This window comes from Colius striatus, chromosome 6 (assembly GCF_028858725.1).
Source record: "Colius striatus isolate bColStr4 chromosome 6, bColStr4.1.hap1, whole genome shotgun sequence".
NCBI lineage: Eukaryota > Metazoa > Chordata > Aves > Coliiformes > Coliidae > Colius > Colius striatus.
The window spans coordinates 25,584,288-25,609,584 of NC_084764.1; the positions used below are offsets into that span (position 1 = coordinate 25,584,288).

At 49.4% G+C, this 25,297-nt stretch overlaps 2 protein-coding genes across 3 annotated transcripts; one reads left to right on the forward strand and one right to left on the reverse strand.

Annotated features, from left to right (window-relative positions):
- Positions 1 to 793: 793 nt before the first annotated feature.
- VIPAS39 (VPS33B interacting protein, apical-basolateral polarity regulator, spe-39 homolog) lies at positions 794 to 15,442 on the reverse strand. 2 transcript variants are annotated; one of them, XM_061998721.1, is made up of 20 exons: positions 15,255 to 15,438; positions 15,069 to 15,161; positions 14,520 to 14,619; positions 13,220 to 13,366; positions 12,222 to 12,260; positions 11,793 to 11,857; positions 8,179 to 8,235; positions 7,169 to 7,261; positions 6,458 to 6,491; positions 5,932 to 6,034; positions 5,823 to 5,850; positions 5,568 to 5,641; positions 4,963 to 5,038; positions 4,555 to 4,689; positions 3,953 to 3,994; positions 3,489 to 3,578; positions 3,016 to 3,102; positions 2,428 to 2,517; positions 2,016 to 2,120; positions 794 to 1,761 (listed from the first exon to the last, which is right to left on the reverse strand). In XM_061998721.1, the coding sequence occupies exons 2-20, from the start codon at positions 15,159 to 15,161 to the stop codon at positions 1,741 to 1,743; spliced, it is 1,479 nt and encodes a 492-aa protein (XP_061854705.1). In that variant the 5' UTR covers positions 15,255 to 15,438; the 3' UTR covers positions 794 to 1,740. The 2 variants fall into 2 exon arrangements, 1 of the variants encoding a protein (XP_061854705.1); XR_009818970.1 differs by having other exon boundaries at positions 2,016 to 2,148; positions 15,069 to 15,442.
- An 85-nt stretch (positions 15,443 to 15,527) lies between these two features.
- AHSA1 (activator of HSP90 ATPase activity 1) lies at positions 15,528 to 21,722 on the forward strand. Its single transcript, XM_061998723.1, has 9 exons — positions 15,528 to 15,789; positions 16,115 to 16,305; positions 16,484 to 16,566; positions 17,238 to 17,355; positions 18,928 to 19,016; positions 19,350 to 19,484; positions 20,225 to 20,326; positions 20,845 to 20,896; positions 21,315 to 21,722. Exons 1-9 carry the CDS (start codon positions 15,710 to 15,712, stop codon positions 21,485 to 21,487), a joined length of 1,023 nt encoding a protein of 340 aa, XP_061854707.1. The 5' UTR covers positions 15,528 to 15,709; the 3' UTR covers positions 21,488 to 21,722.
- The last annotated feature ends 3,575 nt before the right edge of the window (positions 21,723 to 25,297 follow it).

A 25,297-nucleotide genomic window follows, 5' to 3' on the forward strand; every position in this document is an offset into this window, starting at 1 on the left:
GATCCTTCTCTAAATCCACAGTGCTGTGTCCAGTTCCAGGCTCCTCAACAAGAGAGACACAGACATACTGGAGAGAGTCCAGCAAAGGGCCACTAAGAGCTGAGGGGGTGGAGCATCTCTCGTAGGAGGAGAGGCTGAGCTAGGACTGTTCAATCTAGAGAAGGCTCAGGGTGAACCTGATCAATGTGTGCAAGGATTTTATGAGAAGGAATAAAGAAAAGGGACATAAACTCTTTTCAGCAGTGCCCAGTGATGACAGGAGGCAGGGGGCACAAACTGAAATGGGACAGTCCACTTGAAGTCAAGAAAGTGCCTTTATACTGTGAGAGTGGTCAAATTCAGGAATAGGTTGCCTACAGAAGCCAAGTTGTCTCCAGTTGTGGAAATACTGAAAACCCAAATAGATGCAGCCCTGGTCTGCCTGTTGCAGGTGACCCTGCTCGAGCAGGATGGGACTACATCCAACCCAAACTATTTCTTGAGGTAAAAAACACCAACAGGAAAAAAAAATGAGTGCAGCAGGGAGGCTGGAACCCAAACCTGCCCTCAAACTGGGTCATCATTACATACAGCCTTCACCTTTCGGTGACTACCTCTGTGGCAGCAAACTCTCCTACAACATTAATTCACCTGTGCTGACGGCAGTGAAGGTGTGAAATACGGTACCTCTGCAAGCAAACCCCTCCCTGGTGACAAGCGCTGTGCCTTCTGGGCCTCAAGATCCACTCTGCACACACATGTTGTGGGAAGTGGGATAAATTGCTCAGGATTAGCATACAGAATAACCAAGTACTCAGGGAAGGAAGGAAATAGCCCAAGAAGAAAGAGACAGCTTTATTTAAGGAACCAAAGTGAGGTCTGGAAGGATGAAGCCAGCCGTTGCCTGAGGAGTTGTGTTTCCAAGAAAGTGCAATTCAGTCCCTCCTGGCATAAACACTCTCAGAGAAATGAGCTGCTGGGACCAGCTGCTGGTTTTGCGCAGAGAGGGGTCCCTCCTTGCTTTCCATCCAGCCCAGGAGGACTCTGACCAGCTCCACACTAGGTCTGTGTTCTTCCCTGATAAAGCGATCTTCCAGGAGCTGCAGAGTGCCAGCACAAGAATACTGGCAGAGGGTGCTGTCCTGGCTCTTGGCAGCAGTTGCCCTAGGAAAGAGGCAACACCTCTTTCCTAGGGTGAGCCAGAACACACTGACAAAAGAAAGAGCTTTAAGGTGCAGTTGGTCCTTTCCCTCAAGACCCTCTTTGATGCAGGAAGAACACAGTTCAGGAGGCTTTACTCCAGCCACAGCCATGACAGGCAGTACTCAAGCCAGCTTGAGTGTTACAGGGACAGGTCAGCATTGTCTGGTGGAAAGACCCATGAGTGTGACTGACCTGTTCCTCTTGCGAGGACAAGCCTAGGCACCACCTGGAGCAAACACAACCTTGTTGTGCCCAGCAACTTTCCTCCGTAAACAAAAGTGCTGCCTGGCTTACAGCCAGGTCATAGAGAACCAGATTCCAAAAAGAACCAACCCTGGGGGGAGGATTTGGGACCATGGTTTCACTGGCTACATTGGAGCAGCTGCCTTCAGCCAGCCTGACTGCCACTGTCCCACAAGCCAAGGGCACCCACTGTCACTGACAAACGTTGATCATGCAATAAGTAGTAACAGTACCGCTCTGTTGGCACTGGACTGGGTTTTGCAATTTCCTCTTTCACTGGCAAGGCAATGGCCAAGCAGGCTGCTTCACAGGTGCTCAGTTCTTCCATCGGATTTGCTAAGAGAGAATGAGACATGACTAACATCAGTGCTGAACACAGATCCCGCAGGGGCCATGCTGGTGAGTCCCAATCCCTGACAAGGACAATGATGGCCAGAAGGTGCTGTTTCAATTTCACCCTTCATTCCCACACTGCCTGCAACCCAGTCTCCTAGGAGGGATAAAAAGTACATGGGATGGCCATGCCCTTACACCTCATCTACATCCGTTCCTGATGAGAATCTCTGGAACAGAACGTGGGTGTTTCTTACCGCGTTATTGAGGATGCTGTTTATCTTCTCCTCTTCTGCAGAGCCTCGCTCCACCTTGCATTTATACGCTGTCAGCTGGATGCGATCCTTTAGATCCCTGTATGTCTAGACAAACAGCAAAACCACCACCTAGCTGAGTGGAGAGGATACTGCCAGAGTTAGATGGTGCCCCTTAGATAAGCAGGGCAACTCTTCAATCCCCCCTGTCAAGTTCCCACCACTACACAAACTCCAGGAGCCACTCTCCTGGCTCTCTTGACTTCCACCAGGAACTATATCACTGCTCTCAAGCTACAGGGATAAACAAACCCCATCAGGCACATGGCAGAAGTGGCACATGGCAGAGCACAGGAGAGCTAAAGAGAAAAGCAGAGTCAGGTCCCATCTCTTCACACACACAGCAGGTACCTACCTCAATAGCAACATCGTGGCACTTGTACTTGGTGGCGAGGTTCAGTCGCGTCTCTACATCCTCCACGAGCCGCACATACTCCTGCAGCACCTGCCAGGGAAGGAAGGGTGTACCTCCTGCCTCCTCTCTCACCATAGTCACAAAACCTTTCAAGGTTGTTGGTCACCCTTCCCAAAGCAACAAGTGACCAGGACAAGACTGCTCAGAACCTCTGAGGCAATACAGCTTTGCTGACAAAGCTCAGAGTCCTAGGCTGCCCCCTTCCTACGGATTGGGCTAACCACTGCCAGTCCGATGAAGCATAAGAAAAGTGAATGTCACAAACAAGAGGTGGCTATGCCCTGTGAGGAGAGAGCTCCCAGACAACTCTAGGCACACGGACCCTCCTGCAGTCAGACCTAGGGCCCAGTCCTCTCTCCCATCTACATGTTCTGTCAGTGTGTGGGTTGCTCAGTTGAGTGCTGTGCCCACCAGGCTTGGCAAGCTGCTTGCCCACTCCCAGCTAGGAAGCAGCTCACTTGGGGAAACAATCACATCCCGAATCCCAACAAAAAAGCAAGGAGACATAAGCAGTAGTTCCTTGCTCACCTGCACAGGAGCATTGTTCCTCTGCAAAACCTCCACTACTCGGTGGAAGCCAATAGGTGCCTTCTTCTTAGTATAGCCCAGCCAGTTCTGAAATGAGAGCCAAATCCCATGGCAATCCTCAAAGGCAATTCCTCCAGCCACAATAAAATGTTGCGGGCACTGGGGAATAACATAGGGCACCAGCAGCCACAAGCCCTGTTGGCACGTCTCCCCCTGCAGTGACCGGGCTGAGGCTGGCTGAGAACCCTTTGGTAGCCCAGTACGAGGGCCAGCCCCCTTGCCAGGCCTCGTTGCGGCAGCCAAGCCAGCCCCAGGCAGGCCTCAGGCAGGGAGAGGAGGAACTCCCTGCAGTAGAGGTGCTGGGCCCTGCTGAAATAAAATCCATCCATTTGGTAACTCCAGAAGCAGTTGGCTACCAGTAGTAGATATCAGTACTTGGCACTGAGTGCCCAGTGAGGCTTTCTGAAGCTCACCTTGGTGGTGAAGAGGGCATCCACATCATCCCAGGCTCGCAGCTTGGCACGTGCAGCCAGGGCAGTCAGCACATACTGCTTATCAGGAATCTGCAAGGCAGAAAGCTGCGGTCAGAGAACTAGCACAGCTCAGGTGGCCTGTGAGAGTTGGAGAGGAACAGCATCTGTCCCCAGCCCTGTCAGAACCCACACATCAACAGCCAGAAGAGGAAGTGAGATGCTGCCCTGCAGAGAAGAGGAGCTGGGGATCTGCAAGCGCTGCTGCAGTCAGGAAGAACCCAGTGAAAGCCTCCACATGGCTCCCACTTGCCTTTCTGAGCCTCCAGAATGGCCTTGCTCAAGAAGGATGACATACTCCCCCTCCCTAAAACAGTGCTGAGCCCCCAAACCCCTCCTACCCAGCCCCCTTGTTAAATACAATCTGGCTGCTCACACTTTCAGCTAGTGCTACCACAAGAGCGTACCTTAAACGTCTTCTTCAGGTTGATCGGGCTGCTGAATGTTCCCTAAGGAGAGGAGACAAGTCAGTGCAAACTTAGGGCAGGCCATGGAAGAAGTTCAGACACCTGTTGTAAGGCATTTGCTTCACATAGGATCAATCTCCCCACATTTTTACTGCTTTTTGTTCCTGTTGGTGCCACAAAAGGAAACAACTGGTAGAAGACAGAAACGATCTATGGTTTGGTTTCCCCTACATCCTCAACTGGTGCATGTCTAGATGTTCCATGATCAGCATCACACACCTCAGCCTCACAGGATTAAGGCCCAATTGTGCCTCTTTGGAGACAGAAGTAAAAGACAGTGGTTTCTAGGAGGCAACTCCCTGACAGGCTGTGCCAGGTTGCATGTTCCATCTTAGAGAACAAGAAAATTCCAAACTGGTCCTGGATGGACAGGGGTCGTGGATGGACTGGTCCTGGATGGACAGCTGGGTTCCTCTAGGTCTGCAGGATGAAATATCACCTCCCTGCCCTTCTTTTCCTAACACGCCCCAGCTGAACCACCCCACACATTGAGCGTTATAGGGATGAGATGTAACCCTACTTGTCTCCCACATCAGCCTCACCTCAGCCTCTGTGTAGTGGTAGAAACAGGAATAGAAGAGAGTGGTCACTAGTGGCATGTTGAGAATTGAGGCCTTGCGAGGATATTTGCGAAATACCTCTGCCTGCCCAGCCGTCTCCAAGTGTCGGTCGTTGGCCTGTGGGAAAAGGAAGCAAAGGCTGAGTGTGAGCCCAGCCGTGGCTACAGACCTGTGAGGAGCATCGTCAGAGCAAGGCACAGGCACAGCCCCAACATGCCATGAAGGCTCAGGTCTGGTCTTTTTCACACACGTGCCTGGCAGAGCAGCTTGGATAGCAGACTACATTAGCCAGGGAGGGCTGGTTACATCTGAAGTGGTGTAAGTTAGAGACAGATAGAAATCTTGCAGCTAGTTCAAGACATCTCCTGACCTGCAGGGAAGATTTCATACCTCAATGATGATCTGTCTCTCCAACAGGGTATAATGGTCTTGGATGTGGGAGGTATCCTCAGCCGAAAACGGCAACCTGGCCGGACATGGAGAAAGGAGACACTGTTGGCAGCTCTTAACACTTAGAACACACTTAGAAGGATGGTTTTTCACCAAGTATGCTCCCCATAGAGAGAGATGGGGAGAACACCTCCTATTCTCCCCAGCCTGAGTGGCTAGTAGTTACTCAAGCTCCTGCCCCACTGCCTGCTCCAACTGGCTCTCTCCTAGACAGGCTCCAGAGAAGGAAAAAAACATATGGCACCTCTCATGGCACAAGCTGAAGCTGAAGCTACCAACCTCCTCAGGCGCTCACATTTTCATAAAAAAGATGACAACCTGAAGGGTCAATGTCCAGAAGGTCCATGAAGCATCTTTGCCCCAAGCAAGCAGCAAAAGCTGCTGGATCACTACAGATTCTTCCTCTGGTCTACACTGGGTCCATGGCACCCCGTTCCCACTGAGGCAGAACCAACTACGCCAGCTGGGACAGAGGTCTGATTTGCTTTACCGCCACCTTCCGTGACGCACCCACATGTCTCCCACCCTCTTGCATTTTTTCTTACCCAATGCAGCCTTTCAGAAATTCCCTCTTTTTTTCTACATCCTGGATGTTCAAATGCTCCCGGTACTGGGACAGCTGGAGAGGGAAAAGCAGCACAGGCTGTTCTCATGGACTGGGGAGACACAGGACCCCAGAGGGCAAAACAGGGAAACAAAGCTCTCGCCTGACAACCAGACATCCTGCAGCCAGCCTCCCCCTGCCCACTACATGCCCTCCTCACCGCAGACAGGGAGCCTCTCCACCCAGGCATACTCACAGCGACTTCCTCTGTCCTGTCCAGGAACCTGTGGAAGGGAACGAGCACATGTTCCGTGGGAGGCAGGGCCCCAGCAATGTGCCTGGCCCCGCCTGGCCCCCAGCCTCACCTCAGCAGGTCCACCAGCATCTTCTGCTCACCCGTCTCCTTGAGGAAATGGATCAGGTGACATAAGGCCACCTGCCGCACCTCCAGCTCCCGAAACAAGATCTCTACAGGAGAGGGAGGTATGCACAGGTGGGTGAGTTAGCACTACCAAGGAAGAGGGGGCTAAGCACAGTGGCAAGGAGTTGCAAGCCTTTGGCAGGATTCAACAACCTTATCTCATCTCAAATCACAGTCTTGCAGGGTAGAGCACGGGAGAGGAGCCCATTCACTAGGCTGCCAGCCGAATGCACAGCAATGTGCTACCCATACAGATTATTTTTATTTTATCCCATCACCATTACCACCTGCTGCTGCTTAAAGCTCCTCTCTGGGGCCTTCATGGGCATCACCATCCCCACAGTATTTTGAGCTCAGTGAAGTATCAATATCCCACATACCCTCTTTGTGACTTGCACACAGTGAAAGAACTAGCCCCTCTGCCCTGAACTCAAACACCCAAGAGAAACCCTGACCTCAGTCCCACTTACCTCTCCTCAGTGTCCGCTTCAGGAATATCAGGACCTGTGAGCACAGAGAGGCAGCTCTCAGCTGACTAGATCAGTCTTCACCAGAATTCAGACAGAGAGACAGCAAACTGGTCAAGTGCTGGGGAAGCTTTCGCAAAAGGCCTCTGAAGATGCAGCTCTTAGAGTACTGAAGTGAATTCTGGTACCCACTAGACAGAGGACAAGCAGTGAGCCAGGCCACAGCTGCCCCCGATGCCTGCCTAAGCTCTTACACTGGAGATTCGATAAATGAGACCAAGGTTTACAAATAAAAACCTTTCAATGAAACATCCAAGGCCTTAAAAGACTTAGATGAGGGTAGCTCTGACACAGTCTTATTTGCTGCCTGATGCTTTCGAAGCCGGATAAACTGGAGAGCCCCCTGAAATCCTCCATGCTGCAATGAGCAGATTAAACCTTGGCCTTCAAGAAGTTGCTGCAAAGATCTGTAGAGGACCTGAAGGATCAGGTTCCTTGGTATTAATCTGATCCAAGTTCTGCAGAGTGGCAGGAAAGCCAGGAGGAACATGGAACTTAGTCCTATGCTGTGATACTTTTCAGTAACTTCTTGGTTTTAAGAAGAGCTCCCCACCTTGCAAGATTAGGTGCCCAACTGATTGCACTGCCACCAGCGCTCTCTGTGTGGTTCCCCCCGGATGCCTCAGCCCTACGTGCCACCCCCTCAGGACTCACAGCTGTAATGACATTCCCATCGTGCCCTGCCACAGCTTCATCCAAGAGCACCAGCTTGTCCTGGAGGGAGCGAAATCTCTCTAGAGAGCAGACCTGGAGACAGAAGAAGTCTAAGTAGGCATATATAGTATCAGACAACCCTCAAGCTGAACCAACCCTCAGGGTACTACTTATTCTTCTGCCATGAGCCCTTCAGCATGAATAATTGCCCTCCTAACCAGCAGAGTACAATTTATTTAGCTGAAGGCACGTGCTGCATCACCCCTGGCAATCTGCCCACACCTTAGCAGTGAGCCCTTCTTACTGCCCAGGCTAGGACATTGTGCATTCAGCACAAACGCCCTTGTCACCAGGCAAAACTTCCCTGAACACTGAAAACCACCAGCCCTGACAGGAGGAGAGGACTCTGCAGGGGCCTTTCCATGCAGGAGACCAGAAAGCAAAGCTGAAAGATTCTTCCTCTTTTCTTCTTACCCCATAACTGGAGTCTCTCTCAGCCTTTAGTTCACCTCAGCCTTTGAGGAGGCATATGCAGAGTAAAACCACACACTCTCTGCACTGCAAACTCTTTGCACAAGCACTGCAGAGGCAGCTGAGACTAAGGCTCCAGCTCCAGGGTAACGAAAATTGCCTCTGTCTTCCTCCCTCCAGGAAGAAGTAAAGACCCACACCCTCAGATTTTCTCCATAAATGCAACCGCAGGGAGCAGAAAAGGATGGAGAGGGACACAGCAGTACAGGTACCTTCTGCAAGAGCCTAGCCGAGGGAAATACTCAAGTAAGTAACACAACAAAACCCTGAAGGTCTCCTGCCGCTCTGAGCTTGTGTGATCCCAGCACTGACACCTGGCAAAGCAGCAGACAGGCAGAATACCATCCCTGACAGATGCTGCAAGCAACATGGATCCCCTCCCTGCTCCCAGAATAGCCAGGAGCATAGGGAAGTGTAAAGCAGCTCAGGACCACCCACTCTCTGACTCTTGCAAGCAGGTGGGAGTGGAACATCCTTACCTTGCCCCTCTGCATTCGCCTGACTGTATCTTTTGGGCTCCAATCATTGCTGTAATCCTGCCACAAGAAAAAGAAAAGACCTCTTGAGCTTCAGGGGGCCAGATCACCCCAGCAGTCCCTAAGTTTTCCACTTGTGCTGGATCAGTGATGGCCCACGTGTAGCTCCTCAGACTCATCATTCAGCTGCTCTAGGAGGTGGATAGTAGGATGGGTCCAGCATTCGGGTGCAGATGCTGAGCCCTCAGACTCTGCATGATGGTGAAGAGAGAAGCCAGAGGTTCAGATGTTAAGAGTCTATCTATTGCCTCAGCAAGGTCTGTCGTCATATCCTTTGTAAGATGTGCATTTTAAAAGGTTGTCCTTGCAAATTAAAGCTCAAACACTGCTTTCAGAAGGTCAAGCAAAATACAGGCAGAACTGACAAATCCAAAACTAAGGGGGCAGGATTCAGTTTCTTGCTACAATTCAGACAGGTCTCTGCTGGTGATCCTTCCACAGCAGTGTGGATAACAAAGGGACAACAGCCTGGGGCAAGCACCTGGAGAGTCACACAGACCTAGTACAATGTCACAAGAGCACCAAAGCCTGTAGAGAGACTATCTGCAGGTAATATGCTACCACTGCTGCAATGAGCACAGTTCCTTCCCTGCAGCCTGTCAGCACTGCCATCTGGAAGCACCTGATAAAACGCAGCGGTGGCCTGAGCCATGCTTGAACTCAGAAGGCATCCGAGTCTTTGTGAGGCACCTGAGCCTTCTGCCTCAAACCAGCCAGAGAAAGGGGGTAACTAGAACCAGCTCTGAGGACACTGAATTTTAAAATTCATTGAAGATTTACTGAAAGTCCAAATCTAAAGAAAAAAAGGGCCGACTCAGTCCTATGAGGAGACCACTGCACACAAGTGTCTCAAGTCCAGGTATAGCTGAGTATCTCATGTCGCAAGCACCAGAGTTCCTTCCATCCCTGGCCAGAGCCAGCTCCTCAGTTTGTCACTGTCAGGACCCTGGTTCAAAGCTGCCACTAACCTTCCCTTCTCTGTTGCATCCCACTTACACTACTCCTGCCTGATTTTAAAGGGCTGTACAACCCTTCTCCTTCCTACTTCACTGTCTATACAGGCATAGAAGCTGACTGGTCTGTAGTTGACTCAGAAAACTACAGGCTGGTCAGCCTCACCTCCATCCCTGGAAAGGTAATGATTCACCAAGGGGAAATCCTGTTTAACCAACCTGACAGCCTTCTGAGTGCATAACTGGCTGGCTAGATGAGGGAAGAGCAGTGGATGTCATCTACCTTGACTTCAGCAAGGCTTTTGACACTCTCTCCCATAACATCCTCATCAGAAAGCTCAGGCAGTGTGGCTTGGATGAGTGGACAGTGAGGTGGATCAAGAGCTGGCTGAATGACAGAGCCCAGAGGGTGGTGATCAGTGGCACAGAATGGAGTTGGAGGCCTGTGGCCAGTGGAGTTCCACAGGGATCGATTCTGGGGCCAGTCTTGTTCAACATCTTCATCGATGACCTGGATGAGGGGACAGAGTGTACCCTCAGCAAGTTCCCTGATGACACCAAACTGGGAGGACTGGCTGATTCCCCAGAAGGCTGAGCTGCCATTCAGCGGGATCTTGACCCGCTTGAGAGTTGGGCAGAGAGGAACCTCATGAAGTTCAACAAGGACAAGTGCAGAGTCCTGCATCTCAGAAGGAACAACCCCATGCACCAGGACAGGCTGGGGATTGACCTGTTGGAGAGCAGCTCTGCAGAGAGAGACCTGGGAGTGCTGGGTGACAATAAACTGAACATGAGCCAGCAATGTGCCCTCATGGCCAAGAAGGCCAATGGCATCCTGGGATGCATCAAGAAGAGTGTGGCCAGCAGGTCGAGGAAGGTTCTTCTCCCTTTCTACTCTGCCCTGGTGAGGCCTCATCTGGAGTCCTGTGTCCAGTTCTGGGCTCCTCAGCTCAAGAGGCACAGGGAAGTGCTGGAGAGTCCAGCACAGGGCCACCAAGATGATCAAGGGACTGGAACATCTTTCATATGAGGAAAGGCTGCGGGAACTGGGGCTGTTTAGTCTGGAGAAGAGGAGACTGAGGGCAAATTGTATTAACATTTACAAATATCTAAAGGGTGGGTGTCAGGAGGTTGGGGCATCCCTTTCTTTTATTGTATCTAGCAGCAGGACAAGGGGTAATGGGATGAAGCTGGAACACAAAAAGTTCCATTTAAATATAAGGAAAAAGTATTTCACTGTTCAGGTGAGGGAGCCCTGGCACAGGCTGCCCAGAGGGGTTGTGGAGTCTCTTTTCTTGGAGGTCTTCAAGACCCGCCTGGACATGTTCCTATGCGACCTGATCTAGGTGAACCTGCTTCTGCAGGGGGGTTGGACTAGATGATCTCTAAAGGTCCCTTCCAACCCCTACCATTCTATGATAGAATACACCAGGGCACAGTTATTTCTCTTGCTGTGCTGTCAGGAAATGCTGCCTGCTAAATAACGTGGTTAATGGCTCATTAACATAAACACATTGACCTGGTGAGGATCAGATGGCCAAGGACAGGTAGAGAAAACCCAACAACCTAATCAATGCAATCTGACCACACTGACTTGGCCAGTCCTTACCACCAGCAAATGAGACAGATTAGGTCACTAACCATTTTGCAAAACCGTCTGAGATGAATAAACCAAAAAAAAAACTTTCCCAAACATCTTGCAACCCCAGAGAGGCACAGGACTTAGTATGAGATGCAGGGGAAAGAGAACCCCAGGATGCTTTGAGAGGGTTGGGTAAATGTGAGGCTTGTTATGGAAGTTTATGGGAAAGGCAAAAAACAGAGAAAGGGAGGGACTGAAATGAGCTGGGCAGGAACCGAGCATGGGAAAATAGAGGGGAAAGAGGCCATGGCATGCCAGTCAAGTTTAAATAAATGGCTAGTTAATGTGCCTGTCTGACTGAGCCCTGCAATGGATTACTGCAGGCTGTCTTACACAGTCATCAAATTCTATATTTAACTACCTTCTGTGTTGGTGGGATCGCTATTCCAAATGTACATGTTCATTTGAACACTAGTCCCCAAATCCACTAGATTCTGCAACACCTAACACTGCCTATCTGAGATAAGAACATTCCTGACAAATGCAACTCCATCTCTCTGCAGCTCCCTCTGTGCTGTCCCAGGGATTCATGAACAAGAAATTTAGAAGCCTTTAGATTTATAAATTTTAAAAGCACATATGATGCCAATTCATCTGATCCAGCAAGAAACCAGCTCACAGGAAAAGCACTATTTAGAAATCCTTTTCACAAAGACTCACAGACCAGGCATTAAGAGAAGGAGTAACTAAGACCCCTAGCAAAGCTTCCTACTGAGCAAAAGCAGAGAACACCTAAATCACTGTGAGGTTGCATTTTGCTACTCCCTGTCCTGTTCCCTGCGTTGCCCTCTGCTGTTCGAAATAGCAATTGATCACTTCCCGTGAAACCAAGTAGGAAGTTCTCCCAGCAGTGCTCTGCTCACAGCACACTGCAAACAAGGGCTGCTCACCTTGTACTCAGCACATTGCAAACAAGGGCTGCTCACCTTGTACTCAGCACATTGCAAACACAGGCTGCTCACCTTGTACTCAGCTTTTGGTCTGCGCAGCTCTGGGGCGTAGCTTTTCACTCCCGTGTCAGAAAGGGCTGAGACAGAAAAGCAAAGCTGAGCAGCACACCAAAATCCTGACCACTTCCAAAACCACCCTTTTGTTGGTTTTTTTTTGTTTTGTTTTGTTTTTTTTGTGGTAGAGGACCCAAATGGAGCATCAAACGGCAATATAGAGGTGTTCTAAACCCAGCAGTCATGAGTTTTACATAACCAGATTACCCCAAACCATCATGCCAACTCCTTTGCTTCTTTGCTGAGTGACTTTCACACAACTTATGATGTAGTTTCCCTTTCTGCAACATAAGGACAATTACACTTCCCTTTTTTTTAAAAAAAACCAAACTTTTGTTTCAGTAAACATGCACCCCTCCCAGCACGAGGCAGGGATTCAAAGCTTACCATCTGAGAGGGACTGGAAACTTGGAAGCTTGTTTCGTCCTGAAATCAAAACAAACACTCATGAGAGGCTATCTCTTCATCAGCAACATCTCTTGCAGAGGGAACACAAGCTTGTACTGCAAGCCAGTGCCCTGCAGCTATGCTGCTGAAGAACAAACTGCTTTGTTCAGTGACTCCCACTATACTGGCATAGCTGGGGCTGAGCTGCAAGGAGCCTAAGGGGCCATAAGGCTGTCTGGGGCATCACAACCCATATCACACCCTACCTGCCCTCTTGTTGCTGAGGACAGGTGAGGTTAGAGAGCCTGAATTCACTCATCTACCTGCAGAGCAGAGACTCAACCACATGGCACTGCTTAGGCCAAGACAACAGCTTCCTTCATCAGTGCCATGATATGGATGCCTTTCGTTATCACTGTATTACCAACGTTGAGAGTAAAAAGCCACACCAGAGAAAGACAAAGTAAAAGCTGGTGTGTTGCCTGGCTGTGAGGCAATAGAGGTGAACTCTTGCAAGCTGTGTAAGCCTCCCCATAGCCTGCTGTCCCCATAGCCAGCTCTGCTACCACGGCTGCCACCATGGGTTTGTGGAATCAACAGCGGCCACCAGAGCTCCAAATAAATGATAACTAACTTGTCTTCTCTACAAGCACTGAAAATGAGGGCCACGTGAGTCATGCCAGGCCCTTAGCTTGCTCTTTTCCATATTCAAACAGATTACTATACCAAGCTGAGCTCGGTGTTTCTACAGAACCTGGCTTTGAAGAAGCCATCACCTCCAAAGCCCACTCCCACACCACAACAGCACATGATCTTCTGCACAAGACAGTCTCTAACTTCTGACCAGTAAGAGACACACTCCCACACTGAGGAGACTAGAGCTTCCCTGCTTTGCAAATTACTTAAGAAAAAAAATGATTTATGTAAGATAATGCAATTGCCCCTTAACACTCTTCACAGAAAACCCATCTGTTCATATTGTACATGAGGAACTTCACCTTTGAATAGGTTGCTCAGAGAGTAGGAGGAAACTTGCTTGGGCAAAGCAGCAACATAGGAGGAAGAGCCCTTCTGTAGGCTGGAGTCTCGGCCCTCCAATGAGCTAGTGCTGCTGGAGGCTGTCTCTTTGATTGACCAGGAGATACCTATGAGCAGACAGACGTAATTTATAACAGATGCAAAGAAATTCAGTGTGTAAAGAATGATCTTACAGCAGGAATGTTCCCAAGTGAGTCCTGGTCACTTCTGCACTAGCATGCCCTGGTAACTTTGACCCACAGCACAAAGTAGGTGCAGTGCACAGAATCCCAATCTTGTGTAATACTGCTTGTTAAACTGTATTGTCCTCCAGAAAGGGTTCATGTCAGAAATGTTGTACAGCTGGTTATGGCTTATATAAATGTATACACAGACCACACAATATTTCTATGTTGCTGCACACTTTGCTCTAAAGGTATAGAGTAAGACATATAACCAGAGAATCCCATCTTACCTCAAATTACAGAAGCTTAAGAGCATACTTTCCTGAATGCTGTAAAACTAAGATAGACCCAGACACAAGAGCTATCAATGTGCATCTGTTGCTGGCAACGCTGTGTACGTTTCCCTCCTGCTTGTCCGAGACACAGTTTTCCCTTCTTTTCACCCAGCTGTACCACACACATTTTAAGACAGAGCGATAGAGAAAGAAAACTGATAAGTGGAGACATTGGGTGGGAAAAGAAATGGTCTGAATCAGAGAGAGAGACTACAGCACAGGACAAGAACAAATTCTTTGAAGGTCTTCTGGGTGGCTCAAATGTAAATTTTCACTGGCTAGCAAATGCCATGTATCCTGTGAGTCAGGAACTTTAGCATAGCAGACAGCGTCGTGTGTGGGAAATGAACTTGCTCCAACCACGACTAGAAATGCATTTGCTCAATGCCATTTCAGGCAGCGGTGTGAAGGAAATGATCACCTAGAATTCTGCATGCCAGATGAGCATGGCAAGTATCAAGCCATAGCCTCCAAACTATCTGCTCTAAGCTGGGCTACATATTGGGAAAAACACAGTAAATTGCCTCTACTTGTCTATGCTCCTCTTCTTCATGTAGTCTGGGCTTCTGCTTGCCCTCTTTCCCGTGGCTCCACACAGGTAAATCAAGTGGCTCACAGTGTGACCTGAGGAGACTGGAGTTGTATTGGATATGTAAGACTGAACAGTAAGTTATACTCCTGACCTCAACTAAATGACATGACTTCCGCAGTAATTTTAAACACCCTGTCTCAAGGATCCCTTACAGCACTTCTGCACTTACTTCCCACGGGTTCTCCACTCCAGCTGACCCTCTCAAGGTCGTCATCGTCATCATCAACAATATCCCGAAGGCTATTCACTGCCCGCTTGGATTCCTTTAGCTATGGACAAAAGAATGAGCTTGCATAAAGACCACCAGTGCTTCAGAACATGCTTTGCTTCCTATCACTCTCAAACAATCTCCCTCAGAGGTTTAAATATAGCCTCTTCAGTTTCCACCGCATCTTCGGGAGGAAAGGTTTTACACCTGAGGGTGTTCAACAGACACAAGCAACCCTTTCTCGCCCCCGGGAAGCCGAAGGTCCTCGGTACCTACACACCGTCAGCTCGGCCAGAAGGAGATACAGCGCAGTGCGCGGGCACAAGATTTCGGTTTGGCTACCGAGGGAGACGAGACGGGAGCCCTTGCTGGTCTCCACACAGGGCAGGAGGCGAGCGCCCAGCCCACCCTGGAAGCACAGAGCCTAACCGCAGTGCGGGGCCGAGGCCTGGGCTGAGGTTACCGCGGGGGGCCTGCCCGGAAAGCTGCCGCGCCGGGCCCGGACCCTACCTGGGAGAGCTCGTCATCCTCGTCGTCGAAGGTGAAGGCCCGGAACTTGGAGCTGTGCCAGTACTCCTCCTCGTCCGCTCGCGCCCTGCTCATCTGCAACGGCACGGTGCGAGCGCCTCAGGCCAGCGGCTGCCCGAGCGGAACCACCGCCGCCACCCCGGGCCCCACAGCCGCGGCCCCGCTCACCTCCCCGCGCCAGGCAGCGACAGAGCGCGCCGGGGACGCACGGACTGCCGGCGGCGCGGGGCACGCCGGGACAAGTAGTCTCACGGTCGCGCCGCCACACTGCGCCACGCGCGGGACGGACTACAAGTACCAGCGTCCCGCGCCGGTTGCTGATTGCCGCGCCGGTGGCTGATTGCCGCGCCAGGGCTGATTGCCGCGCCAGGGCTGATTGCCGCGCGCGGCGTTGGCCCTCTCGGGGGCGGCTGGCCGGCACGATCGCGCCGGGCCGGGCCCGTTCCGTCCGGGAGCTCCGGCGGGAGGCGGCGCGGCGGAACCAAGGCGCCAGTCTGCGCGGAAGGCGGGGAAGGGCTCCGGAAGGGACCGTGCCGGTGCCGGAAGCCGGGAGGTGGCGCGGCGGCCGGCGGTTCTAGCAGTTTCCACGGGCGGTCGGTGCGGAGGCGGCGGCGGCGGTCCCGATGGCCAAGTGGGGGGAGGGAGACCCGCGCTGGATCGTCGAGCAGCGGGCGGACGCCACCAACGTCAATAACTGGCACTGGTGAGCGAGGCGGCCGGCGCCGGGACCAGCCCGGGCGGCACCCGGCAGGCTGCCGGCCGCTACCCGAGGGGCGCTCCCCTCCCGCGCCGACCTGCGTGGCGGGGCTGAGGCGGGGGTGGCCGGGCTGATGCCCCGGGAAGGCCCCCGTTTCCCTGTGTGTGGGGAGCGCCTGAGCCGGGGTGTTGGGGCGCCCAGGAATGCCTGGGGGGTGCCCTGGGGCAGAGCTCCGTGTGTGCGGGCGTTGAAGCGGGGCGGGGAGGGAAGGGTCGGCCGAAGGCCAGGCGGTGCCAGTCCCAGACCCTCCCACCTCCCGCTTTTCCCACAGGACGGAGCGCGATGCCTCCAACTGGTCCACAGAGCGCCTGAAAACTCTGCTCCTGCCTGTCAGGGTAGAGGGTGAGGAAGGGGCTTGCGAGGTGACAGAAGTGAGCAAACTGGATGGAGAGGCCTCCATTAACAACCGCAAAGGGAAGCTTATCTTCTTCTATGAGTGGGCTATCAAGCTGGCGTGGACTGGTGAGTGACATTCCCTCTTGCTGTTTTAGAGGCCAGGTTCAAGTATGAGATTAAGGATAAGGATAGTTGACTTATTTGGGAGATAATAATAAGGGGAAGTGTGTTGTATTGTAATAGAGTATGAGTTTACTCTTACAGCAACTAGAGTAAGAGATGTTGATCTTAATTGTAATTGCAGGCACCTCAAAGACAGGAGTGAAATACAAAGGTTATGTGGAGATTCCTAATCTCTCAGATGAAAATGACATTGATGAAGTGGAGGTAAGCACAGCTGATACTGTACTGCTGTCTGAATGGCTCTTCTAACAGCAATCCTCACAGCATTAATGTTTTCTTAGATGCTACCGTTTTTTTAGAACATCTATGTGGAACATTTTAGTGTTAGAGACAGCTTAAGTTAATAGAGTCACAGAATATTTTGGGTTGGAAGGGACCTTGAAAGTCATCTACTTCCACCTCCCCTGCCATGGGCAGGAACACCTTCCACTAGAACACGTGACTCAGAGCCCCATCCAGCCTGACGTGGAACATCTCCAGGGATGGGGCACCCACAGCCAACTCTGGGCAGCCTGTTCCAGTGCCTCACCACCTTGACAGTGATAATATCTAATCTATGTCTACCCTCTTTCAGTTTAAAGCAATTACCCCTTGTCCTGTAATTACACTCCCTGATAAAGAGTCCTTCCCCATCATGTTGTATCTTTTACTGAATTAATTCCTATCTTCTAGGTGTGAGGGCTCTATAGCACGTTAAGGTATTTAGGTACCTGCATGCATTACTGTAGGCTGAGGTAAAGTGAAAGGTTAATAAAGCTGCACTACTGCTTATGAAAGTTTAGCTGAAGTCTAACTGTGATTTTAATTGAGTAATAGAAGGCTCATGCAAGTGTTTGGACCACCTTTGTTAATCCACACTTGTCTATCTTGTTTAGATCCATGTCAGCCTTGCCAAGGATGAGCCTGACACTAATTTGAAGACCCTGATGAAGCAAGAGGGTGCCAAAAAAATTAGAGATGCAATGAAAACTTATATCAGCACTCTCAAAACAGGTTTGTAACTGAGAGGGAGAAGGGTTATGGGAACTCATCTAGCGTAAAACTGAGGAAGGGATGGGGCTAAAGAGAGGAATGAATAGTAGTTCTTAACCCCATTTCCACAGGAAAGTGTCAGAGCAACAACAGTAACTTCTCTCTCTGTTTTGTAAATGGTTAGTATTTGGCAAGAAGCAATTCTGTCTCTAGACACTGTAGCATAGCTCACTAAGATTGGTTTTGGTGTTAAGCCAATAATAAGCAGGACTTTTGGATTTATGTTTTAAACCTGAGAATGTCCTTCACACGCTGAAGCTCGGCTGTGGGAAAAATAAAGCCAGTGTGCCTCCCCAGTGACACAGTATCAGTGCATGTGGCACAATCTGACCTTCAGTTTGCTTACTCCCTTGGAAGGGGATGACATTTCTCTAGTTTGTTACAGATTTTTCTCTTTTGCCACGCCAGCCAAGGCACCTAGTGTTACTTAGCTTTCAGAATCATTGGCAACTGGAAATTGCTCTGCAGGTTTTGGTGTTGTCATTGAATGAGCTCTCTGAGCATCTGGATCAAAATTACTTGTTTTAGAAGATTAATGTGATCCCAGCAGCTGAAGTTAAATCAGTATGTGTTTGTTGTGTCTGTTTGCTGATATCCCAGATTTGCTGTGTGCAAACCACTGCTGCCTGCTCTTCTCCTGGCAGCACGTTTCTGTGGCCTGGAATTTTTCAGGTGTTTTGGTGTTCTGAGTGGGAGAAGCAATCACCCAGGGGAAGATCAGAGTGTTGTTCAGGAAGAACTGTATGATCTTATGGGCTGGAACAAATAGCAAGAGGGAGCTTAAGTATTGCAGGATACAAGATTATACATGTATAATAAAATTCTGCTCTAGAATGGCATTTTGCCAGTTGGAACAGATGAAATGAATGGAGAAAGAGCAACTGTTTTATAACTGATAAAGGCAGAAGTGATAGAACTGGAGAAACACTGGATGTGCTGAAAGAGGCTGAAGCTTCTGGAGGAGTTATAAAAGTGGTGGTCCTGCTGGACAGAGCACTGCTGAGACCTCCCCTGGGCTTCTGTCTGTACTTCTGGCATCTGGTGTCCAAACAGATGAATCAAAGATGGAGTTAGAAGTAACTTTATTCTGTACGTAGGATGAGAAGTGGAGTGCTAGTCTGAAAAGAAACGGAAAAGCTTGGTTTGCTTTGTCTAGACCAGTAAGATAATATACTTCAGATGTGATTGTTGTTTAGGTTAGAGAGTGAGAAAGGAAAGAAAAGCTCCCTGCGCCTAAGGCTGGCATCATTGTGGGAGCAGCATGTGCGAGATAACGGTCTGGGCCAGGAAGAGGAGCTAACTTCCTGTTAGTATGGGCAGGTTCTGGTACGGCCTCCGGTGGAGAGTGGGGAAAAGTTAATTGCACCTAAAGAGGGATCTGATTACTTTTTCTTGAAACTATTTCCAAGTCATGGGTGCTAGCAAGAGCAGGGCAGAGACCAGAAGGCCCTTTTTGCTTGTGCATTTGAAAGAATGGTTAAAAGGATCACTTGATCTTTTATTAGTTTCACGGGCACATTCCTGTCTTTCCAGAATTCACCCAGGGCATGATCTTGCCCACAGTGAATGGTGAACATATGGAAACAGCACCTCAGGTGGCTCCTAAAGCGGAGGACCGCAAGGTAAATAGCACTGTGCAGACCTGCTGTTGGGGGTGTGAAGAAGGGTGCCAGTCCCAGGCTGCTGGGCTTCCAGGAGCAGCCTGTGCGCTCCACAGGATGGATGTTCTCAGGAACTGGCCCTCAGGGCTGCACCTGACTCTTGCCATTTGCAGCACGTGGTGTTTCTTAATTCAAGCAGAGTCATAAATCTGCTTTTTACACTCAAGTATGGATGTACCTAATTCCATCTTTACCGAAGGCCTTTGTTGTTTTCTCTTGGATATGTGAACCACTTGCTGAATTGTTCTGTTGTGAAAAACGTGTGTGTGTGTGTTTTGCTCGTTGCTTTGTTAGACGGCCGCTAGCAGCAGTGCTGCCACTCCGCAGTCCAAAGCCATAGGAGTCAAGATCCCTACATGCAAGATCAGCTTGAAGGACACCTTCTTAACATCTCCTGAGGAGCTCTACCGGGTGTTTGTTACCCAGGAGGTAATGCTGGGCTGGCTCTGCAGTTGTTCGGTGCTCGTAGGGGTTGTTCCAAAGAAGCTTTTTAAGGCACTGTAGCACACTTGCAATCCATGAGGATGGAGGAGGAAGGATGGTCTGCAGAGCAGTTGCTTAAAGCTGGCGTGTGTATATTTTCACACAGTTGACAAGAGAGGATTAATGCCAGCTAGAAGCCGTTTCCAGACTTCTGCCAGCGCCTGTCTGTAGGTGTATCCCTTAGCGCATGTGGTCAGATCTCTTGAGATTTACAGTTGTCTACGTTTTGGTTTTTCTTTTTAAGGTTAGGTGGTATCAAAGGATACTTTGTGAACAGCTTCCCCTCTCCTGCACACTGTTCCATAGTTTGAGAGAGCAGCATTGTATCATCATTTAAACGTGGCTTTAGTCTTTTGTTCCTCAAAAAAAAAGTCAAACCCCACGACCCTCTAGATCTAGCTTTCATTAATGAATCAACAGAGTAAATCAAAACTTGGCTTACCAAACACTGCACAGAATATGGAAGCTAGGGCTTCTTTTCCCTTGGTAGGCAGAGTACTGCTGCAGTAACTTTAACCTTGTTCTTCTGACCAGGGCAGGAGGTTTGTCTTTTCTCAATGAAGGCCTCACACTATTGACCTACCTCCCATTCCATAACTTCTGTATCTTGAGTGGGAGGCATTAGGCAACAATTTTTCAAACAGATGATATCAAATAATACAAGTCTCCTCCTGAATTCTTTTCAGATGGTTCAAGCTTTCACCCATGCACAAGCCACCTTGGAGGCTGATAAAGGAGGCAAATTTCAGTTGCTGGATGGCAGTGTCACAGGAGAGTTTGTTGACCTAGTAAGTACTAACTAGTGCAGGTGTGTCTTGCGCAGGGACAGCATTTTTATTTTTGACATACCGATTCTGTGAAAATGCTTCAGCTGGCAAATTGTGCAGCTCTGCCTGGTGTCCAGTACTCACCTGTACTCGTTGTGGCTGTTGAAGTGTTCCTTATACTATGGATAATTGTGTGGGACTTAGTTTGAAAAAAATGGGCTTCCAGGCATGCATCTGCTCTGTCTTTGTGTAATTTTACGTATTTTTTCAGGGTTGGAGGAGTGTTAACTGATCCTTTTCCTCTTTATCCCTCCTGCCACTGAAGTCTTCTGAGCAGGGACAGTGTCTCAGTGTTTGTGGCTGGGCTGTGGCCTGCCTGCCTTCCTAGAAGAGGAGTGCAGAGAAAGGGCACTCAGGCTCTGAAGGAAGGAGATTTTGTGTTTCTCAAGGGACCTCTAAGGCTTCAGATCAACACAATTCTAGTTGTTTTCTGTTAGATTGCAAGATCTGCAGGGACTACTACCTTTTTCTCTTTCCAGGTCCCTGAGAAGCAACTTGTTATGAAATGGAGATTTAAATCTTGGCCAGGTGGTAAGTAGTCCAAAAGTGGACCATTGTATTACAGCTCTTGCCTGTGTTTGAAGAATTGCACCTCCATTTGCCACATTTCAGTCTGCCTTGTGATTGAGGAGCACACTTTGTTCTGGGAGCTGCACCAGCCTTATCCCAGTTTCTTATCCCACACGATCAGTCAGAGTCATCAGCCACCACTTAGAGCAGCAGCCAGGGATTAGGAACCATGAAGCAGCAGCTTGCTCAGCTGTGGCTGCAACTGCTTCAAAGCCCATGAAGAGGGAGCTCTCTCCTCCCTGTTTCTGAGGAAGGCCTACAGCTGTCACAAAATAGATCCCTCTGGGAAGGGTCCCAGGAGACTTAAGCAGTGCTGGGTGAGAGGACAAGCAGAGCAGCTCCTCCTGCACTGCTGACTGGTTTGCTTTGGTTCTTCTAGGGCACTTTGCAACAATTACCTTGAACTTCACCGACAAAGGTGGCGAGACAGAGGTGTGCTTGGAAGGCAAGGGCATTCCTGCCAGTGAGGAGGAGAGAACAAAGCAAGGCTGGCAGCGCTACTACTTCGAGGGCATTAAACAGACATTTGGCTATGGCGCCCGCTTGTTTTAATACCGGTTGCTGTGAAGGCCTTGCCTGAAGACTCTGCCACGTGGACTGATACATTTCTCACCTGTCCCTTTCTAATCTTGGCCCCGCTGCCGAGTAAAGTGGGACAACAGGTGATGAGGAAGGCCGTTGAGCAGCACCACTTCAGTCCCTCACTGCTTTGTGCATGTCTCGTGCTGCAGGGGATTCTCTTACATGTACATACTTCTATTGCTAAATAAACCTAACTTAAAAAAACCCACCATGGAACTTGTGTCCTCAGTTCGGCTCGAGTTCAAAGGGCTGGTCGATAGGCTGAGGGAGGGATCTGTCTGGAAAAACACTGATCAACGAGGAGTGCTGATCCCAGTGTGATTTACTCCTCACTTCTGGGGGAGTGGAGAGCATGAGGTCAATGCAGTTTTTAGTGTGAGCAGCTGCTCATTTTCTCTCTTCTTTTGATCTGCCGCTAGTAAATCTTTCAAACCCTTCTCATTTCTGAAGGGACCTAAGATCTTGTTCAAACTTTTCCTCTCCTCCCTTGCACATCCCCTTCAGCACAATGCTTTCTTACACTTGTGCTAGGCTGCTCTACAAGAATGCTGATCATTCAGTCACCTGATGTCCAGGAGGGTCAGTGAACCGCCACCAGAGAAACTCCCACCTACAAAACGGTTTGAGTGGGTTGTGGGGCCCGGGGTCATCCACCTCCAGGAGCTTCAGGCCAAAGCAAACTAGACTGGCAGTGGGGGTGAGATTTATTCCTGTAAGATAAACGAGGTGCAGTACTTTGGCTGACCCTACTTCAGCTGTTGCTTTGACTGTCGAGGAAGGGAAAAACCACTTGCTTGTCTCCTGCTAATACAGTTCCCAGAGATGTCTTCTAGAACACGAAAATTGTTTATAGGATGGGAGGCAAATCTAGTTCTGGTCAGAAGTGTCAGTCAACCTCAGGGGTGGCTGAAGTGCTGAGTTTGCCATTTGAGCCATGACCTGCTCTTGCATACTTTGTTCTCTGCAGAGCGCCTCTGGTAAGCTAGAAGTAATGTTACTGGGTGAGAATTACTGGTGTGGGCGTTTTGGTTTGGGTTTTCTTTAAATATGAATGGCATGGTGTAGCCATCCCCTTCAGTAGAGGAGACAGGACAAACAGTACTGCCTGTTTAAAAAGACCTCCTCATTTTTATATTATTAAAATACATTAAATTAATGATATATTTAATATGTTTATTTTACGCTCTGGAGAGCATCTCTAGTCTTTTCTGCTCACTTCCCAAGTGTGTGTTTATGGTAAAGTGTGTACAGACATCAAGAGTGCATACGAGACTTGGTTCAGAATTGTGTACCTGTGTTGACCTGTGACTGCAAAGGAAGTTCTTTGAAGATTGGGCACCTGTGGATAGGGAGGGCTTCCCTATGTCCTGCAGGACTGGCTTCCTTAAAGCACTGGCTAGCTGGGAAGGGGGTGTGTGTGTTTTGCCAGGGTTCTTAACACACACTGGTGAACTACTGTACACGTTGGGTAGGCAGCAGGAGCGTATTGGGTATAAGCACACTGATGGCACTGCACACCGTGCTCATCGGGTTTCCTCTGCAGGAAATCCTGGGCAGAAATGGGAAACCTTGAGCAGCAGGGCTAGCAAGAGTGGCCACAGCCGTGGCAAGAGCTTTGGTAACAGAAGAGCAAGATGAAAACTGAAAAAAACCAAAAGAGCTCATTCTAAGTGGACTGAAGGCAAACCAGAGCGTTGAGCTGTGGTGTCTGGGCGGTGCTCGGCAGCCGAACGGGCCGCGGGCTGTGGCACGCAGCAGCGCCCGCCTGCAGCGCGGCTCCACTGGCACGGCTCAGCCTGGGCAGCAGAAAGCAGGCCCTGCTAATCACCTGCTGCTGGAAGGTTAGGAAGTGGGACAGGAAGGCAGCTGAAGTGGAATTTTAATTGCCTTCCTTTCATCACAGACAGTCTACTTCAGGCATCCCGCTGCTACTCTAATAGGACACGCTTTGGCCTCAGCCAGCAGCCCACATTCATGGGGCTCATGGACTCAGGGCTTTTCTTGGAGGCCATTTGAAGGCTCTTCTTCCAGCAAAACTGACTGCCCTGAGTTAAGCTGGTGCTGCCCCAGCTGGCTCCCTGCCCCTCAGGCTGAGAAACCTGCATACCCACAGCAGCAGGACAGGCTGTATAGCCACTTAACCATGCTTTGGCTGCTGTTCACAACACAATCTACTGGGTGAGAATACTAGGAAGAGAATCCCAGCAGTGAGGGAAAGCTTGTGCTCAAAGGCCAGGCTGCCTAGCCTAAGGCACAGCACATCAGGATACGCCAGCTCTACCGGGGCACAGCAGCGGTAATGTCTTATTCCGCTTTGGCTGGTTAGTTGGTGGAGGTGATCTGAGCCTTAAGTTGCTACATGCTAGTTAGGGTCCCTGTGCCACATCTGCCTGCCCTTGGCAAAGACAGCTACAGCTGACATCTGCTACAGCTATACAGATGCTAATAAGAAACCCCAGACCTTTGCTTTACTTGGAAGTGGCAGGTCAGCGGGACACATTTTGTAGCCCTTCAGCTGTTTGAGGGAAGGAGGGCTATGAGGAAGAAAAACAAGATCTAGTATATGCCTGACCAAAGGCTCTTCGATAACTGATGCAGGATAAGAGGGAAAGTCTTGTGAATTAACGAAAACAAAGGTTATAGAAACTCAAAACCAGAGACATAAGTTAACAGTGAATTTTTCACAGCGATAAAAATCAGAAGTGGATGCTAACTGGCTATGCACTTAGGAGACACAAGAGAAGATGAGCAAGGAGCAACTGTCAAACAAGAGAATATGAGGTTCCTAACCAAAGGGGTTTCGGAATATAGTCAACGAATTCTGGATTTTCTTGCAGAAATTACTAAAAGTGGTACCATTTCACATATATTTTCCACAGAAGTGGTAAAATTCATGTAAGGATAACCAACCAAGAGCTGTTAAAGACCATCACATCTGGCCCAGGAAGCCTCTTGGCCACCAGCTGAAACGAGGACACCCTTTGTCATGTGTTTTGGTCATTTATGTATGCGAAACTTCTATGGCAAAATCAGACCACAACTCAAAGAGGCTGAAAGCCCATAGCCTAAGTAACTATTAAAACTGCTTTGAAACACCATACCAACCCCACATCCATGGCAAAAATGAGATGGCAAAACAAGAACTTAAATAAAAGTAAAAAATTAAAGAAGTTGGATGTTTCCAGCATGACAGGGCCTGATGCAATTTACCTTACAAGACTTACTTGGGAAAGTGGAGCAATCTTTCAGAATTTGATGTCAATGGGGCTAGGGAGAAGGAGGCAGGAAGACAGAGAGGTGACAGTCAAGGGAATTCCATCAATCTGTAACAATAATTCATGAAAAAATACTGAAAAATGGAGTCAGTAACCTGAAAATATCCAGCTAATCAGGTAAAAAATAACCACCAGTACATCTACATCAATCACAGCTACATGAAGCACAATTCTTATCAAGTTGACCTAATACCTTTGTTTGGCAGAATATCTGGGCTTTAGTTAACACTTTAGGCAATGTTTTATATGACATTTTTATTAGTAAATAAGGGAAGGCCTAACAGAGCTGTAAGGAATCCAGTATGTTTCAGTATAACAGATAATGTAATTGATAAAAGTAAAAACCAATTTACATCACCGTCACTGCTGGAAAACCCTCAGAAGACCACTTTAGGATTGAAAATGGTCTTGACCAAGTGGAAAAGTGATGGGGGAGGTGGGGTTGGGGGGTTGTGTGGAACCAAAAATAGGTGTACAAGAGGAGAAGTAACAGGCTTGGCAGTAC